General features: G+C 37.3%; 1 protein-coding gene across 2 annotated transcripts in view; it reads right to left on the reverse strand.

Annotated features, from left to right (window-relative positions):
- Nucleotides 1-784: 784 nt before the first annotated feature.
- Nucleotides 785-20868, reverse strand: part of LOC149286464 (serine/threonine-protein kinase DCLK1-like) — a 132737-nt gene continuing 112653 nt past the window's right edge. The window contains exons 12-17 of one of the 2 annotated variants that reach the window (XM_089493878.1): nucleotides 20670-20747; nucleotides 20189-20285; nucleotides 19348-19428; nucleotides 17181-17294; nucleotides 7273-7346; nucleotides 892-949 (exon numbers count right to left, since the gene is read on the reverse strand). In XM_089493878.1, coding sequence (XP_089350004.1) covers nucleotides 892-949; nucleotides 7273-7346; nucleotides 17181-17294; nucleotides 19348-19428; nucleotides 20189-20285; nucleotides 20670-20747 — 502 coding nt within the window. Of the gene's footprint in view, nucleotides 950-7272; nucleotides 7347-17180; nucleotides 17295-19347; nucleotides 19429-20188; nucleotides 20286-20669; nucleotides 20748-20868 lie in introns of both variants that reach the window. The other variant, XM_089493877.1, reaches the window with a different exon arrangement.

The raw sequence follows: 20868 nt of genomic DNA on the forward strand, positions 1-20868 counted from the left end.
TACCACAAATGTATTTCAAGTTCACATCCCTGACATCACAGGGTTATGAGGTCTATTATCAGAGGGCATTGGTCTGATTCAAAGAACCTGAAACGTGAGCTATGGAGCCTGGATGGACTAAGAACTCCATCTTTAGTCCTAGTGGGAATCTAGCATAACAACAGAATAATACAGGAACAAAGTTCCATTCTTATTGTTCTTTTATGTGGTCATTCTCTGGATTATCTGTGTGGCCCCCTATGATGTGTATTGGCCTTGTGTGGCCAGTGTCTGAGGCATTGTAACCTCCTCACCTAAATGTACTTAATAAATAAAATTAAAAACTGCAAATACTACAATACTAATCCCCAGTACACATTCCCATGGCTCTGCGTGCCACAAAGTTAGGAATTACACTGTTTTTGACTCTCTATTGTGTTGCTATGGTGTGGTTTATAGCCCTTTGTCCTATTCTACTTCTGGTTTTTTTCTGTTTGAAAAATATTGTTGTTTCCCCATGAAAGACTAAATGATTTCTATGAATCCATCCCATCAATGAGCTGTGACTGCAGACAACAGTCCAGGATGCACTTATTGTATTCAGTAAATTTTAGTAATGCTTTGTTTTACACACATTTTCGATAAATGACTGCTGAAGATCTCTGTAGGACACGGGAATGGTCACCAGTATTTTGTCCTCCTATTCACATCTGCAAACATTACTAGGTTTTTAATGTCCATTCAAGATTTCTAGGTTTCCATTCGGTCTCAAAGGGTTAGGCCAAGACATGTTTAAAGTGTTTTCTTAAAACGGTGAGTTAGGCGAGCGAACAGTCTCAGATGAGCTTGGTGAATAGTCCTCCGATTCTGAATTAAATTCCGGTGCAGGCGGCTGGGCGTTGAACCGACTCTTTACATCCTGGTGGCGTCTTCGTCTGAAAACCTGCCTCTCCTTATCAAGAGCGGTGGTCTGGCAGGGGCATAAAATGACAAAGAAGCACGTTAATTTTTGAATGCTATTTTATTTTAGCAAAAGAACAAACCTAAGATGCCAAAAAGGAATATCTCATCGGGTTGATTAGGAAAGACATTTGTTGTACTGTGAAGATTTCTAACGTTTAAATGAAACCTCAGATCAACAAGAAATTCTCTCAAGAAGATTGGCTCTTATGTATCTGACACACCAAGAATACAAAATTAGTCTTTCCATTTTGAGGACATTCAATGGAGGACAGCCAATGTCTTGAAACACAATACAGGCAACATAACAACGAGTAATGAGCATTGAGCATTAGGGTTTGATAAATTCACTATAACATGATGTACACAGATAAAGGTTGCGACAAGGTAAAGGTGTCAATACTGTATTTCTAATGGCATATTTAATAAATGTTCTTTTAAAGTTAAAATTGCCAAGAATGCTTTGCCTTCTGGCAACCCTAGGATCGAAGGCAGATATTAACGGTTGTATGAAGAGCCACTGCATTATTTCATAATAGTAGTGTTATTATTAATCAGATTTTCATATTAATCAATTTAGGCATGAAGGAAAATAATAATTTTGAAGAGAAAAGTAGAACAGGGGGACACGTATGGAGAGGTAGGAACCACCAGTAAAAAGATAAATATTGCAGAGAATGCATAGGACAAGGTTAGCTGCATAGGACTTCTAAATGCAGCGTTCTAGGATAACTTGACACAATCGCATATGATGTTTCACTTATTAGCATATGTACTGTACATTATTATATACTATAATTAGATTATTCCAGACTATTCCAGATTATTCAGTGAAATGAAGGAACAGATTTTTACTTTCTTGTTTATTATTAAATGATCCCATAGAAAACTCTCTACAAAACCTCATTGGGCATTTAGTTCCATTTTCTACCTGATTTTAAAAAAAATATCTGTTGCTTAGAACTAAAATATGCAGCAAGGATATGTTTTGTTTTTTTTCCCCATCTAAAAATGTATAATCTTTCAGTGTGAACCACCACAAGGAACATTATCAAGCATTACCTTACTCTGACATAGAGAGAAGGATCTTTCTCTAGTTCCAGAAGATATTTTTTTTTTCTGTTTTAACAATGTTATTATGCATTAAAAAAAGGTAAAACAAGGACATACTAGATGGCCTGAATGGTTGTTATCCACCATTGAATGCTATGTTTTTATACATCAACTAATAGGTAAATCATCAGTAATCAAATAGTAAAGCAGTCAACATTATATACACATTTGCTCATATTGGAAGACTTGTGGGCATTAAAAATTTAAGTTGCCGTCTGTGTTTGCCATAAATTAATACAATCGTTGATTTTAATCCACTGAAATCTGAACGGCTGTTAAAAAGACAGCTGCAAGTGCATATAACAGCACTAATGCACCGTTTGCGAGAAAATCCATCAATCTAAGCCTGTTAACGCAATTTACAAATTCCCATATTATTGCTTCTGCGAAATGAAACACCAAGAAGTGCTAATGAAAATCACAAGCCACAGCCAGCCCTGGAACCACCGCACATCGGTTATATACTGATTTATTAATGAAAGAGTAAATACACGGGTATACATAGTATTGTCCTGATGATTCAACAGTATTCAATGCCCTTTGGAATTAACATTTGTGTTTAAGTGTCTTACATTATTCTATTCTTTTGTTAAATTACAGATATGAGACACATTCATTCCTGTGTGTGACAGTGTGAAAATCCCGACACGGTGTAAATTACATGGAATATCACATGATATCTTGTCACATTTCCAGAGTGTTTATTTATATGACTCAGTACTTCTATGGAAATCTAAATGAGCACATCTTGCACAAAATTATTCCCCACTTCTCTGTTGTGACAAAATAATTAATTGGTATTGATTTTAAGTGGGATGAATACTTTATAATTTAATTTTATATATACTTTTAACTTAAAATCATCAAAAAGATTATAGTAATGGATTATTAAATATTCATGCTTAGCTTACTTTGTGTTGATATTTATATATTTTACAAGCTGAATTATACGTAAAGTATATTTTCACTCTTTTCTCAGGGAAATTGTTATTTAAATTTTTGTGTATCTCATTGCCTCCCTATTTTCTGTTTTTTTCTTGATTATTGGAAATTAAATTGGAGTGATCTCTGTGTTATTACCATAAATGACATAAACTAGTATATTTATCAGTGTACTACGTTTTCTCTTCTGCCGCCACCCAAGGCATAGATTTCAAAAGACGGCTCAGTCTTAGCATCTTGATGAGCCCCTTCAACAGAATATAGTGTAGGTCTGAGTACTGATGTCTGTTCTTCACCATTGGCTCCTGAAAACGTCCTTATTCTTGCTCCGCTCCTATATTTCCCTTAAAGCTCTACCTTATCTTGTTCCAAACATTTACCAAGAAATAGTAGAACAATTACTGGAAGTAGTCCATCCATAATGGTCAACCTAGTTAGCTGTCATGTCTATATTACTTTGTACTTGTCTAGTGGACACCCAAAGAATATGAACTTACAGAGCAGAACGACATGATTTTAATAGTGATCAACTTGTGAGAATGTGGTACTTCTTATGGTGGACACTGAAAGATACATACCCCGTCTTGATATTTGTTCTTTATCCTTATGGTCACTTTGGACTCTCGTTTTTTAAGTAATGGCCGCTGTTCTCTGCTACTAAGAACTCTAGTTATGGATTCCCTATTTGCTTTGATATCATACTTTGTGATGCATTGTATGTTTGCAGCATGCCCACTGTTTTGCCTTTATATTGCTACGTAGTTTTCTTTTTAGCTGCAATCAAAAGAGACACATCTACTGAAAACTTTCAGCGTGAGGCTTGACAAGTCTCATAATTTATCATCCTGTTGGACCATGTGGCTGTGGATGATGTCTGGATGATTAGCAACAGAGTCACTGATTGTAAGAAGCTTAGAATCTGAACCAAACAGGACCCTGCATATGTTTTTATGCTACAGAATCTTATTTGCAGCTTCCTAAAATCCAAGCTGAGCAAAAAGTATCAAAGTGTTATTTTTGTATCAAAATAAAGGCAATATATAAAGAAAAATAATGTTATAATTGTTTTTTTTCTCCACACCACTTTTTCAGTAATATTAAGGAAATATATGTATTTCCAAGAAAATATTATTTAACAGAGTATGTAACTGGACTAACTGTACTTTCTGAAATGTCTGATTAATAGAGATTTTAATATTGTCCATATCAAATTAGAAAACATACACTTCATAGTGTGGAACATCTATATGATACTAAGCTTTGTGGCAATGTTCAAATCTAACTGTTACCAAAGGATTTGTTACATAAATCTTATCTTGGATTACCTTGGTACAATTGGTGCACACTGGGTTATACGAAAACAAGCCCTTCCTCGGCTTAGAAGGACTGCTTAGAGCTTTGTTTCCTACAATTTATCCATAAGAAATGTCTTATATGTTTGTTTCTTTTTCCATGTTCAGAAAGTATATAGAGTCCAGTGTTGGGTCACTCATGATTACATATTGTTAAGAAAAATAGATATTGCCAAAGAGAAAACTAGGTCTTTAGTTGATATCTTTTATTGGGCCAATGCAGAAAAGGTTACAAAAGGTTTTTGGGGCCTCAAAGGTCTCTTTAGCAGAAGGAAAGAAGAACAGACTACTGAGGTCCTGAAAGTTATGTAACTTTACTTTTTAATCTTTTCCTATGTTCACGAAAAAACAGATATTAACTTCAAAAATAAGACTCCATATTGAGTAAGGGTTGCTACTAGACTTGGGCACCAGGGGGCTCTTCGTGTTCGTCTTCGGGGGGAAAAAACTGTTGGTCGCTCGTACAGACTTTTAGGCTCCTGGTGCACTTGTTGCACCTTAAGGGGTTAAGGGGCCGTGCGAGCCTATTGGTCGCTTGCACGGACCTTTAACTTACGGTTAATTGATGCCAGAGGAGGTCCCTGTAGGCGACCAATAGGCTCATTCGCACTGCCCTGTAACCCGTGACGACGAACCTGCGGATTTCCACTTCCATGAACTGCCGAGATGCCGCGATGCCAAGGTAAGTTAGAAAGGGGGGAGACTGGTAGACGAAGACGAAGACGATCACGAAGATCTTCGTGGTGTGTGTCTTCGTCTTCGCCTACGTTTTCCTGCCGCTGTCTTCTCTTCGGCGTGTCTTCGCAACGAACACGAAAACGCACTCTTCGTTTTCATGTTCGCCCGAAGACGAATGCACAAGTCTAGTTGCTACATGGATTCTATATGCTGCAGACCAGACTTTGAGCAGATATTGACAAGTTATTGGGACAGTTTAGTCCTCCAGTTTTTTTCTCCTGCATATTAGGGTCCATTTTACCAATTGATGACATTATTATAAAGAAATTGTGGTTAGAAATGATAAACTTCCATATCATTTTCTTTCTCCCTCTTCCTATCTCTATTTAAAGTGGGAAGCATGCGTAATTAGTTCTCCTGTCAAAACCAACTGTGTTCCTTTAATTAAGCCAATCCCCTGTCTAAATATTACACACTGCCACGAAGTACTTGTAAGGGTATGGTTTGGAACATGTAGACTTCATAGGTAGTCAGTCTGATGGCCCAAGTCACTGGTCCTCACAGGGCGCAGGTGTATGAAGGTTTGAAGATGCTTGTTTGCTTATTCACGCAAAGCAGAATAACAATGGCCAAAAGTTGTTGGTTATGATCCAAGCCTAACTGGTTGCCACACACACTACCAAATATTGGTAAAGAGTGCTTCAACCAAAGGCTTGTTGAGGGATCCATTTGGGGGAAAATAACTTTGTGATGGAACCCTCCATCACTGGGGCCACTGGAGAGGCCTGAGAGCCAGCCTTCTCCCTACTGACTATGGGCCCTGGCTTTGCAAAGACTTTTGTGTCTACCCCCAGCAGTATATCATCCCATTATTTGCTGAGGGGATTATCTCCGGCAGACAGCCAGGATCTGCAACCAGGGAGTAACAGCCATTGTTTCAGTTTAATGTCAGACTCTTCTCCCTCACCCCATGGTGCACTAATATGTTGTATAAGTCAGTCCCCCCGCCCCCCAGGGCCACCACTACAGACATTTACTCCGGCCAAGCCATCCCTGGAACTGATTTTGGCCAGTAATAGATAGTGGAGCTTGGGACCCCATTGTACTGTTAATGTGTTGTCCCAGGTTAAGGGACCACAAGTCAGCGGAGGTAGTCGGTAAGACTATCCAGCTCCGTGACAAACTTGTACTTTGGAAAGTGATTTAAAAACATCAGTGTGACTTCAAAAAACAAGAACTTTAATTGTCAAATGCAGAGCAAAGAACTTCAAAGACATGTAGAATTTTCTCCTCTATAAATTTTGTGCTTGGCTTATTTAGCCATGTGATACATATAATAAATTCCTTCTATTAATACTTTTTTGTCTTGATTATAACTAGAATAATATTTAAGTCCAAAGATTACTTGATAATTTGTGTATATTACACTCTTATGTACTTATTTTTCTGGCAAACCATGCTTTAAATGGAGATTTCACAGCTTACCTGTTATAGGTGCTCTGTGTAACTGGCAGTATTGGAACCAGATGTCTATAGGGTCCATTTTACCTTCCTACTTTTATACTGTGTTAAATCTATTAAACTAAATGCAAATTTACACTTTTCATTATTTATATTTAATTCATAGAAGAAAAAAATAGATTTTGGCTTAAAATGTGTTCTTAAAATTCCTAGGAAATGCAATAAAACACATTTTTAAAAACAGGCAATATAAAGTACAAAGAAGCATAAATCATAATCACAAATACAGTACAAAAACAATATGTATCATAAACACTGATTTATTGGAGTGATTACAATGCTCAATGCTGTATCGCGTTAGGCATTGTAGGAATTAGGTAAGGGTGCGTCAGTTTTAAATGACAGTATATAATGGTACACCTTTCATGTACTTAGGTTCTGTGGATGTCCCATCTGTGCTGGAAACCAGAATATAGATTACGCTGTATGTTTATTTAGTTCACTGGTTAGAAATTTGTTGAATACTGTCCTTTAAACTGCAGGAAATTTTCAACATGTGTGATGAAGAAAAGCTGGCAATGTTAGCGTGGATAATGGACAAAGAACGGGAATGGAGGGGTGAGGTTGTATAATCTCAACAAAGACTGAGATTAAACATATAAAGCAACATATGGACTGGATAAAAAAAAATCAAAAAGCATGTTTATCCACTGGAGGAACTGGTTAATGGAGACTGCCAGCACGTTGCCATGGAAACACTGACTGTTGGCTCTGAACCATCTCATACCTTATCCAATACATTCCTGGTTGTTGGTAGTAGTCCAAAGACCCTGATCGCTTGATGGTAAACCCGTGGTCCAGCTGAGCAGAGAGAAATGGGGCAACTCAGTGGATCAACATTTTGCTAAAGAGACTCCAATTCCAAATTGTCCTTTCCATTAATGCGTTGTGTCTGTAGTGTCTAACTTCTTCGGCGATGGAGGAGGCTACCAAAAAAGATGGCCCCCACCACAACTGAAGGCTCTATGCCAAGCAACTTACGCACAACGTCATCCTTAATGCGGTTTACCATTACTAAAAAAACACGGTACATAGAAAAGTAAAAGAAAAACGAACAATAAAACAAAAAAATATATGACTAATAATGAAATATGTAAAGCTGACGTATGATTTTTTTATCCATACATCCTTCACTGGATTATTTAACAATTTACATTATTATTAAATGGGGCACGTCTAGGCTTATCTAGTATAATACGTCATGATTTTGTGACAATATAGGGGTACAGACAATCATAAAATGTTCATTTTAATGCACACATACTACCAGACAATGTGAAGAGCTTTCCTCAAAATATCATATATTTATTGCATATACATTAGTTGTTTTTTACCCCATGACAAAACACAAAACACTCATTATTTGAGTATTAAATATTGTAATTATCTTTCATTTTTTTTAAAGTCATGTTGTTATTAATGTGATAATGTACTTTGGAGATCATTTTGATAACAGTGACTTAGGGAATTTACTTAAATGGACATGATTATGAATATTTTTTTCAGTTTCTGCCTTTAAATCTAAAGTTGTTACTCACACTTATACGTATTTGCACTTAAATGGATCTTAGCCCATCATTTGAGATGCACCCTTGCCCCTTGAGCTGAATATTCTGACAGTATCTTCATAAAGACAGCATTTGATATATTTTTACATATTTCTGAACAAAATGTAATCAATTGAAACAAGAAATTTCACCTTCAAGATAATAAAACAACATTACCCGATTAATAAGAAAATAATGGCAGCTAAAAATACATACTCTAAGGCTCAAGATTTTTCTTTTAAGTATAAATAATGGAATATGCTTTTACCAACTCAAAGATAATCAACAAAGCACTTTATAAATGTAGCTCATACATTCGGAAATTTTAAGGTGACATGAGTATTATTTATTTTTTTGTCTAGTGTTAGCAGTTCACCAATAGTAATAATAGCACATTTTGTTAACTGGTATGATGCAGCCATCTACTGGCAGGCAAGCACGGTGCAAGCAATGGGACAAAATAAATCGAAATGCAAATTTAAGAACTGCCAAAGAAAAATCATTAAAGTACTACCGTATATGTTTAAAGAGTAAATGCTAATGGTTGGTTTATTTTATTATATAGAATTTTATTTTCCAGCTACATAAATAAAGGATGATGATAATACAGATATGATATGGAGAGATTGGCCCTTAACATTAGAGTATGGATCTTGAATGCTCTGGCAGGGGGCAGCCTTGGTGGTTGGGGACTGGGAGGCTTCTCTCTCACTGTCTCTTGCTTGGTGTAGTTATTATAAGTATGTATAGCTGAAGGCTTTACCATCATAACAGGAACCAATGTGTATTATTTCATAAGAAATGTGAGCAATCAAAGCCACACATCTCACTACTATGATTGTTGCCCTTAGGAACACACAATAAAGGTCCCATGAATGCCTATGCACACAGGACCTCTCCTACTGGAAGGGACACTACCTATCTTGCTGCATAGGAAATTATTTGATCCTACCATCTATATGTAATACCATTGGCACACAGTTTTTTTCACAAAACCTTCTGCAGGGCCATTTTAGAATGTGGGAGAAAGTCCCCCCAGCTCTGATAGGAGACATGGACAATCCAAAATGTAATAATGACATGGCCTATTGTGAGTTCCTCCATGGAACATCGCCTGCAAGCCTAGAACCTCTCATAACCTTCATGGAATATTTTCCATAAGTACGTTCGAGAAGTGAACTCCATTTGTAAGTCAAGCTATTTGATATTGTATATAAACTCAGATTTTCAACTAAAAGAAAATAGCTACTCATTGACTTTAGAACTGTACTTGAAATTTCCATGCAATTATATGAGAGTATGATTCATTATTATTATTATTATTGTTTTTTTAGTTCACATCAACCCCTTGAGTTCTGATGTTTTTCAACAAGTAGCTCATATCTTGGCACAGACAAATCTTAATTGGAACATTATTTAAAATGGAAATTCCTTTCCATGTAAAAATCTGATTCTTATCAGGGCATATTTCATCACTTCTTTCCCTCAAACTGTTATATTAAGGACATATTTAAACTGTGTATAAACATATATATATATATATATATATATATATATATATATATATATATATATATATATATTATAATACTTATATTCCTTACATGACTCTTCTTCAGCTTCCCCATTCAGTAAAGCCCATTGGCTCCCAATTAACTCAAGAATTAAATGGAACACCTTCCTACTTACACACATGGTGTTGCTCCCCCATACATTTCTGTAATAACAAAATACCCCCTGTTTGAAATGATCATTAAGTTCTTCCCATGGGCTAAGACTTTCCTCCTCTTTTATCACCTCTTCCTTTTCCTGCTTCACTTGTGCTGCCCTCATACCTCTGGAACTCCCTTCCACCAAACCCCCAGCTTTCACCATCCCTCTCAATATTCAAGAAAAATCCCACAACCCAATTCTTCAGAGAAGAGTACAATCTTTGCAGGTAGAACTTGTCCGTGACTAATATAACTCTCAAATCCATCTATGGTACTATCTCTCCACTTTCTCCAAACCTTATCTTTCTCTATAACCCAAAGTTGTAAAATTGCAAGTAGGACAATCATATTTACATGGCCAGATCTACATTCTAAGTGCCCATAGGCACATAAACATTGATGCCACATGGGTTAAAAAAATGAAAAACATTATGAAATAGGCATATAACGCCTTGATATGAGCAGAATATAATTTGGTGGATGGAGACTGTTCACGTTGGGGGAAAGTATTAGAAGTCTACTGTTTAGTCCCATTGTTATTTGTCTTCCAGCCATCACTAATAATAAAGATTATGCCCTGACCCCATATAAAGTCTGCCTAAAAGGAAAACCATGATTGTATATTTACGGAAAAGCAATTTATTCTTTTAAGCAACATTTTCTATTAGAATACAATTGTTAAAACAGATCTGGGTAGCAATATAGCCATGAAAAATTAGATAGGACTCGCCAAACTTGGGGTCCTTTTGGCGTAGTGGGGGGCTTTTTAAATGGTATTTGCTGGGTATGCGCTGAATTTGTGCTTTGTTTTGTGCACTTATTGTTTTGTGCACTTATTTGTGCACTTAATTATTATTATTATTATTCTTGTTGGCCTTTCTGTATATTTTTTTGCATTCCGTCTCATAATACTAATTGGTAGGATTTATAGTCCAGAGTACAGGGCTGCATTGTTGATTAAAATTGACCCTGGGACTTTAGGGGCAGCCGCCGATAATCTACATACACACAGGTTCATGCACACTTACAATTTTGCAGGGCATGGCAGCGTGTATCCCGCCAGCAGCTGTATGCTGAAAGACTAAGTGTACAGTGCCATATGCCACCGATCCACCCGGTTTGCCCGACAGAGTGACAGAGGTTCCCTGTCCCTGCCAAAGTTCACTAAAACAAACAATGATAGCTGAGTGCGTAACCATATGAACCCCAGAGAACTGTGTACTGCGGTATTTTTCCAAGCGTTTCTCACCAATTGGGCAGTCACATAGCTGAGTCCCTAGCTCCTGCCTAGTTGCATGGGCTTACATTCAATTAGATTACATTGATTAATGGCTCGGAACTATGGTTGTCTTTATGGAAGTATATACTTATCACTTTCTGAATAAACCTGAGCTCGTATAAATAATGTGAAGTGTATTGAGTTACACTGTATTTGGTAAATCATATACAGTTAGTAATTGGTACCAGGAGCAGTATCTTGCACTGATCCCCAATATTTGTGATTTTTTTATGGCTTTGACAGATTCACATCTGCTGCAAATATCTAAACCCCATAACAAGAGCCTAAGGTCAGCCTTCAAATCTTTGGTTAAACAAACTGATGAACTACAGCCCACTGTAGACATGCTTTTGAGACAGTTTCTTGAGCTATGATTTTAGACCATTGAAAGGTTGTCATCTGAGAACTCAGAACTGACGATATTTTGAGGTTTCTTAAAAAGAATGAAAAAAAGGGTCTTAAAATGCAGTCCTATAATTAACCCCTCCAATGCCAATTTGGTGAACAACTCATGGCACAGCTCCGTGACACCAAAAGGAGTTCTGTGTTAACTCTTATTTGGTCATTACTCAGATATTAAATATATGCTCAAGAAGACTGGGGTGTATTTTTTACAGCTTTTAAACGAATTAACATTTTTGTACATTTAAGTAAATGCAATCTAAGCACATGTATTGTTTTTTTGTGTAGGTTTTATAAAGACACTGCGTATGTCATGTATGCTGCAGAGCTAACAATTAGGTGTTAAGGTATTTTTAAACATAAGGCTACATAGTATAATTAATGTCTGAATTGTTTAAACTTTTATTCATTTCTAATTTGCCATTTTGAGTAACCTAAAAATGAGTAACAGGTTTGAGATTAAAGTAGCACAAAAAATGAACAGCCAGATATATCTATGCTGAGAAGAGTGAGCAATGCACTTTCCTCTGACATTAACCTTACCGTTTCCTAGAAGAGGCAGATAAGTATAGAAAAAAAATGCGGCACAGCAGGGTTTGGGTCCCTAAAAGGACTCACACTGAGCAGGTGAGTGGCAAATGTCACAGGAAGAGGGGAGAGTGACAGCCTGGCAGGGGGACAATTGCCATGATCCATAGCTAGCTCCTTTTGCGCCCTAGGCAAGAATGGAAAATTGTGCCCCCCCCCCAGCTATTTTATTTTTTACAGAGGCTATTTTATTTACACTGCCCTTACATATTGCCTTTATCCACAGCTGCCCATAAACACACATATACACATACACAGCCCTTACACATAACTGCCCATAACACACACATATACACATACACTGCTGTACACACGACTGCCCACACACACTGCCTTTACACACACCTGCCCATAAACACACATATGCACATATATATGGCCCTTACACACACCTGCCCATAAACACACATATACACATATATATGGCCCTTACACACACCTGTCCATAAACATACATATACACATACACTGCCTTTATACGCACATGCCCATAAACACACACATACACATACACTGCCTTTACACATGACTGCCCACACACACTGCCTTTACACACACCTGCCCACTGACACACGTATACACATACACTGCCCTTACACACCCCTTCCTTTACACACACCTGCACATAAACACACATATACACATACAGTGCCCTTACACGCACCTGCCAGTAAACACACATATACACATACACCGCTACACACAACTGCTCATATACACTGCCTTTAAACAAACCTGTCCATAAATACACATATACACATACACTGCCCTTACATATTACTGCCCATATACACTGTCTTTACACATACCTGCCCATAAACATACTTATACACATACACTGCCCTTACACACACCTGCCCATTAACACACATATACACATACACTGCCCTTACACACACTCCTGCCTTTACACACACATATGCACATACACATACCATTCTCACAAACACAGAAATACTTACAGTGCTCGTACACACACCTGCCCATACACACACATGAACTTAGAAAAACACACACATATATACACATACACTGCCCTTACACCCCTTTTCCCCCACCTCTAACCTCTAACATTGTGTCTATATGTACTTTGTACAGCTTTATTACTAGGTATCTTAGCTGAACTTGCCCTCTGGGCCAAATGCCATTCCTTTACAATGGAAACATAAACTATTCTCTCCCCTTGTTTAAAAAAATGTCCAGCTTCTCAAGCCTCATTTTCATCCCATGGGAAGATGACACAAATGAAATGTAAAGGGACTTCAGCCTTATGGACAGTATGCAAGTACTTAAATGGAAAATAATTAATTTACAGACAGTGATATATAGTGACGCCCTCAAATGAGTTGCACTTTGTATTTATTATTTTGTTGATATGTACATTGGCTTAAAATTGTGTAAGTGCTATGTGTAGGTGAATCCTTCAGTTCCTATATTCTGCATTTGGACACTGTGACATGTCCACAAAAATCATTTGACTACTGCATTTCATTTAATGCTGCAGATGGTATATAGGCAATGCATTTCAAAGCTTGTCATGTGGCATATTTTATACTTATACTGTACAAAACCAGTGTGTGGGATATATGTTTGCCTTGAAAAGAACATTTTTGGTTTAAGCAAAGTTATTTATTAATCCCTGTAATGTGATGCCACATGTACTAATGAACAGCTCCACTGGGGAGTAATTAATTTGGAAAGGAAATGTAAAAAATCCAACGACAAAAGAAATACAGAAAATAGAGCATGAATTCAAAAGACACAGTAACTGACCCATGAGACAAAGATGTGGTCTGCACCTCCTCTCAAATAGGACAGGATACAAGCTGAAAAGGATTCTAATTGAAAGTAACATGTTTTTTTATCTTACACATCAGGTTGCACACCTAGGGAACCTAAATTCCATTAACATACAACATTTCATAGGATATGTGATTAATCTATAATTATTATGTTACTTCTGTATTTCTGGTCTTAGCTAGATACTTTACTTTTGTTACAGGTTTGGAACCTGTAAATATGTATTAGTAGTTCATAGCATTTAAACATCACTATTTCCTAGATTCTATATTGATAAAAAGGTTTTTGGCACTGAGGAAAGTAGATTTCTACTGACTCACTTCCTGTCTGGTGCCATACAGGTCACTTCCTGTATAATAATAAAAAACACACTTCACATCAGGCCATCGCTGGAGAAATCTATGTAGAATTAAGATGCCAGGAAGAAAATGTTAAAAGCCAACCTTATATTTTTAAGAACCAGGAAACAAGTTTTCCACAGCGATGAATATAAGATAGCACAGAATAAATTAGGCACCAGCATTAACATTAAGGAACCTTGGGGTCTATTTATTAAAAGGAGAGTTACTGTTTTATTTCTTGGCTTCACTATACATTTGCTGGCCACGTATTAGATAGGGACATTTCAGGCCTTCTTGCTAGAGAAATGTGCCAATGTTAGCCCTTCATAATGTATATTGAAATGAGGAAATTGAAAACACTCTTTTCTGCCAATTCTCTCTTTAGGGAATATACCCATATATCTATATATGGTTCATTATTTACATTACACATTTTAGCTTTAAGCATCTGGCACATGGCATGTTTTGGTGCTGCCACGTCTATTACAAACTCAGCGCAAATATGTATAATAAAATGTACAATAGCTTGAAAATAATGTTTTGTAAAAACTTTTGATGCATAATCTCTCATGGACAAGCGTGCTGGCGGTCGGAGTTTTTCTTTTTAGTCACTTACAGTCGTCCATGTGAGCAATGAAAACATAATACGTATGAACAATGAACATAAAAAATGCAATGTGCAAGAATAACTGCAACATTTAAATCATTGGAAGGCATGCAAATAGGAAATGTGCAGTTAATATAAAGAGAAAGCCAATAATTAATGAAAGGGAAAAAACTTAATATGAGAACAGGTAATTTCCATGCTAAGGTAAGCAATTTTAGGAAAAAAGCAATGCTGCAACTAAACTGTTGTAATAAAATATGTAGTTATTCTATATCACTTACTTGTCGGCTAGTTCATGTGTATTTTTATAACCTGATTCTAATATCTTCTTTCAAAGAGGTGAGTAATCCACACCCTAATTCATATCATTGACAATAGTCCAATTGAAATTGAGACATTAATAAAACACAATGCATGTGCAGATTAGAGAAATTCCCATGGAAACCAATGAAGCTTACTGATGATTTAACTTTCAACCAGAAGTACCTTTGATAAATACAGCTTATAGAACTACCTTTCTATGGAAGGTTTATCCAACAGGTAGAAAACGGCATGCTGTTTTAACTACAACTCCCATGATCCTGTACCAATCTTTGATCTGCCAAAACTGCCTGTAGACCATTTAGCATGATTGCCAAAAGCCCCAATTTGGTTTGCACTGTACCTCTACTGTACATACACAAAAAAATCGAGTAATCTATTTCTAGGATACGAGTACAGTCAAAGCTGTTTGTGAATATAGTGTGCTATTGAATGCAGGCAAAGTAGGCTGTGGCATCACATTTCCTCCCTTCCTGTGTTGTGATGTCATCTATTTTCTCACCTATGGATGTTTTAGTTCTACAAAAGCTAGTGTTCTACCTGTTGAATTACTCTGATCAAGTGTACTGGACATAGCACAGCTTAATGTATTAGGCTTAGAACAGCATGCACCTGCTAATAGGGAGAAAGCATGGAAACTTGGGTGCAGGCATACATTAACAGATCCTAACACCTTAAAGTGAATCTAGAGTGTACAGTGTTACATGCTAATCCTTAGCTGCGGACAAATTGTGTCACATCTGTATGAAATTTAAAGGATTATATTCGGCTCTGATGTTAAATGCTGCAAAGCTATATAACTAATCTTAAAGGGTTTGGTTTACATGGATTCTATTGCTATATTGATAAAATGCCAAAATAAATGTATTTCTTCCAAGTAAAATGATACTGGTTTGACTTTTTCTCCTTTTTTTTTAAATTTAAGAAACAACATATTCCAAGCCGGCATATTAATACCGTCCCAGGGAAATTGAAACAATAGATATTTTAAAGGCCAATTCCACCTACTAAAGGAATTGTGGGGTTAGGTTGTTGAGCTGGTCCAAGTCAATGGAATAATAGGAAGAAATACTTATATGACCTTGATGTAGGTATAAATTATGCATTTGTTAAAAAGAAAAAAAAGTTCATTCTTCTTCTTTATTTTGGAACATAGTTGATAAGGTCTTAGGTCTGAATTATATTTTTTATATGCTCTGGGGGAGAACGACCACTATGCAAGCCAAAGCCCATTTAAATATTTGTACATGTTGATAGCTGGCTTCAAAATTGTTGAAATCTTAGATGCCTAGTTAAAAGCGGCTAATCCGACAACCCTTTCCAACCATCCCAGGGGTTATAAGGGTGTGTAGCTACAGCAAAAAGGACAATTGAAAAACAATATAGAATATGTGTGATTTTTGTTTATGTGGGAGTTTATAATCTTGGTCCCTTTAACTACGGATACAGGTAGATTTTGTGAATTCTGTTTATATGTAATGTATAACAGATCAAAATAACACATTTTGTATTGTGTATCATTTAATTTTAGAATACCTTAGCATATTGAATAGCGGAGCTATATGTCTATTTACCATCATCAAAAAAAGGAGGGGGGGGGCAACACAATTTATTATTAAAATGTGATTACTTGGTAGCAATTTATCTAAATTCAAACAGATCTGTCCAAATGATTTGTATTCCCATGATTCTTTTCATATACAGCTGTAATCTATATGTTGGTACTATTATTATTACTGTTTGGGTTATGTACGTTATTTAGTATAATATATATCTGAACACTACATTAGCTCGTTAAACAAGGCCTGTCCAGACAACGAACAGCTAAATGACGAAAATGTATCATGAATTGAGGAGAGTGTTTGTTTCTTCCATGCTCTATGAGTTCCATGGTGCTGAATGGAGGTCTGAGGACACGACTAGTTACTATTACACATCTAATGGTAAAATATTGCCATTCATATACAAGCTCTATCACAGACACAAAGCAGGGGTTTACTAAGACAAATGATGAATACTATAGAATCAGTATGCTTACTGCTATGACGGAGACTCCGGCGGAAGTGCTGTTGGGTTTGGGACCAGTGTTGAAGTGTTTCTTAATCTTTCCAGCCACTGACAGGGGATATTCGTTTTCTGGCAAACCGTCGTCCTGCAAGAGACAGATACCAATTTTACAATAATCAAACAGCTAGGGATATAATTGCTGATGGACCAAAGAAAGGAGAAGAGTCAGTACTTCTTGGGAGAGATACTGTAATATGAATCAATGCAGAAACCTTTGTATTACAGATTTTGCAGCGCTATTACATTAGATGGACAGTGACAATTAATAATAACACTAAAACTGACAAAAATTCAATATTCAAAATCAGAACTAAAACACAGAATTATTATTATTATTTTTGTGCAACAGCTAATAAGATTTCACACGGATGTTTCTTGTATAACAGAAGCATTAGAATTTTCACAATGTTTGTAAATGTACACTTCCGGTGTGTGTTTCTGTTTTTAATATGGATGATTAACTCATCGATACGGCTCTTTTGCAAAATAGTGGATTCGTACTTTTTAATGAATATTTAATTAAGGTTGTATAGTTTTGGGGCACAAAGTAATGTGTTACTGAAATGAGACATTTGTACTTTGCATGTTGTTTGACTTAATCACTGGTGTTTTTGGTCGCAACTTAAGCACACGCAAAGCAATCACACAGAAACTAACTGAATATTATTCAGTTACAATATTCAGCCACTAGGTGTCGCTGGTTACACAGGCGTATATATATATATATATATATACCGTATTGGCTCGGATATAGGCTGCAGCCGAATATAGGCCGCACCCTAAAAGTTAGGTGCTTTTTTAAAGAAAAAAATTTCTTAGTAAAAAAAAAACCCACAGTGGAACAGATATGCTGCCACTCTGCCCCGCGAGATATGCTCCCACTCTGCCCTCCCCAGACATGCTGCCACTCTGCCCTCCCCAGATATGCTGCCACTCTATCCCCCCCTGAGATATGCACTCTGCCCCCGAGATGTGCCCCACCTGGGATATCCTGCCACTCTATCCCCCCCTGAGATATGCTGCCATTCTGCCCCCAAGAGGTTCCCCCCCCCCTAGACTTACCGGTGCAGACTCCCCGGGGTCTTGCAGGGCCGGCGGGGGACAGCTACACAGTACGCGTATTCAACTTCCGGTGCTGGCACTTCCGCCGTTGGAAGTGCCGGCAAGGAAGATTGTTAGCGTACATCGCGCAGACGTTTACCGTCTGCGGCGATGCAAGCGTTAACAACCTCTCGCTGCTGGCACGTCTGCACGATGTGCTTTAACAATCTCCCTTGCTGGGACTCCCCCCGTGGGAATTCCCGGCAAGGGAGATTGTTAAAGCACATCGAGCAGACGTACCGGCAGCGGAGGCTGTTTACGCGCATTGCCGCTGCCGGTGAACGTCTGCACGATGCGCTTAGACAATCTCCCGTGCCGGCACCGCCCCCCGTGGAAAGTGCTGGCAGGGGAGGCTGTCTGAGCGTATCGGAGAGTAGGATATGGGTCCCCTGCACCACTGCGGGGGATCTGTATCCTAACCCCGCTGCCTGTCCGGCGCCCGGAACTGCATGTCCCGGGCGTCGGGCGCTAGACCCCGAATATAGGCCGCACCCCCACTTTAAAGACTTAAGGAAAAAAGTGTGGCCTATATTCGAGCCAATACGGTATATATATATATATATATATATATATATATATATCATCTCCTGTCCAAATAGAGGACATTTATCACTCCTGTGCAGATTGGATTTTTTGTTAGTTTTGCTTTGACGTTATCTTTTTTTATCAATTTATTTTTATTTTATTTTTGGGATGGACTCTTTCCATGGGCTGAAGATGAGGCCTCAAAGCTGTAAGTTTACAGCACTGGATAGGCCTCACATGACAAGCAAACATATTTTATTTATTTATATTACATGTTGTACCCTTTTGGACTGAATAGTGATACAGTCAGATCGAGATGATATATTGTGCAACGGCATTTGAAAATAAATTGAGTAGAAAAAAATGTAGAAAACTCCAAAGAAAGAATGTAGAAAACTCATAATCCATAGATACAAACTGGTTCATACTTCAAGAAACATTTCACGGGAAGCTCCTCTTACTTTAGTACAAAACTTATAGATTTTTTTGTGTAAATTCAGCTTAGAACTCACATTGACCCATGGGTGCTCAAGAACTTGCAGAGCAGAAAATCGCTGATCAACATCTACCTGAAGCATCATGGTGATGAGTTCCTAAAAAACAGACAAGAAGGGTGGCTATCAATCAAAGAGAATTGTAAGGTACGTAGGAAAATGTAAATGAAAGGAACGAGGCCAAATGTACTGCATTCTGTATTGCCATGCAGGAATCGGTCTCCTCGATTGTAAGCTCTTGTGAAGAGAACTTTCGTCACCTTTTGTTTCTGCATTTTTTACAAAATTTTAACATTAAAATAATGAATTTATCAATTTTCTGTAGTTATTTGGAAATAAAGTAAAAATAAATCTTATGCCATTTATGCTCATGTAATACGAAAGCCAAATGATCACACAGTGGTATAAACTGCTAAGCCTGAAATGTTTACCTATGCAGGCGAAATCTGAGATAATACCAGATAGAGTTGTATATGTCTTTGTATATGATTCTAGCACTGTGATGGTGCTCCTCTACCTGCTACAAATATCATGGTATTTTATTAAGATGTGCAATTTGATCATCCAGAACACGCCTCCAGCGAAACACCCGAAAATCAATACATCATCTACTGAGACCTTACTTTCTGGAGTACCCTGAATATCTTAGTATATCTGAAATGATTCAACTGTGTCACATTGTCTTTCACAGCCACGCCACAGCTAGTGAGTATATGGCAGAGGAAAATTACTATTTTTTAAAATGGCTTTATTTTGTGGAACCTGCCAAAATGTTTTGGGTTTCTCCTAGCTCTAGATCCTTCCAGACCAAAGAAATTCAGAAAGTTATTTCCAATACTTTTATTTTTTAAAAAAATACCTTTGCAGAATCTGAAACATTGTCCCAATAAGGAGATGGAAAATCCACTTGTCCCATTAGAATTTGATCAAAAAGCACTTCCTGGTCATCTCCGCTGCTAAGGAAAATATACATGAAAAATATCAACTCAAGCAGTTATAACAAATCATATGTAACAAAGCAAAGGTTGACGGCACAAGGACCTTCCACTTTGTGGTTGCCCCAAATACACGTATCTATTATAGCTAAACATCGGTAACCTCTCTGGAAAAAATAACCTGTTCACTTTTCTAGCATATCTACACACAATTTGTATTGCTTGTAACACAATGATATATGCAACAGCCAATAATTGCACTTTATGCTGGCTAAATGAGGCAGATTCCGAAATCACGGCACAGCATTGGTATAAACTGTTTTAGTAAAAAATTGTTAGTAAAAATGAGTGTTCCATGAGAACAATTTCCCCTTAACATCCTTTGAGCGAGTACTCCGCACATACCCACGGAATGGTGGAAAGCCACATAGCAGGATGTAAGTGATTACTCCAGCAGCCCAGATATCCACCTTCAAGCCGTACCTATACAGATAAAAACACGTTTATATACACTGCAGAATACACATACATTTAAAAACGGTGCGATATATTTTACATTTCTCTTCCGCTGAACATATTTGCAACAGTCAAGTGAGCCATGGAG

This window comes from Sceloporus occidentalis, unplaced genomic scaffold, assembly GCF_023333645.1.
Source record: "Sceloporus occidentalis isolate IW3139 unplaced genomic scaffold, rSceOcc1.0.p SCAF_68, whole genome shotgun sequence".
In the NCBI taxonomy this organism is placed as follows: Eukaryota; Metazoa; Chordata; class Lepidosauria; order Squamata; family Phrynosomatidae; genus Sceloporus; species Sceloporus occidentalis.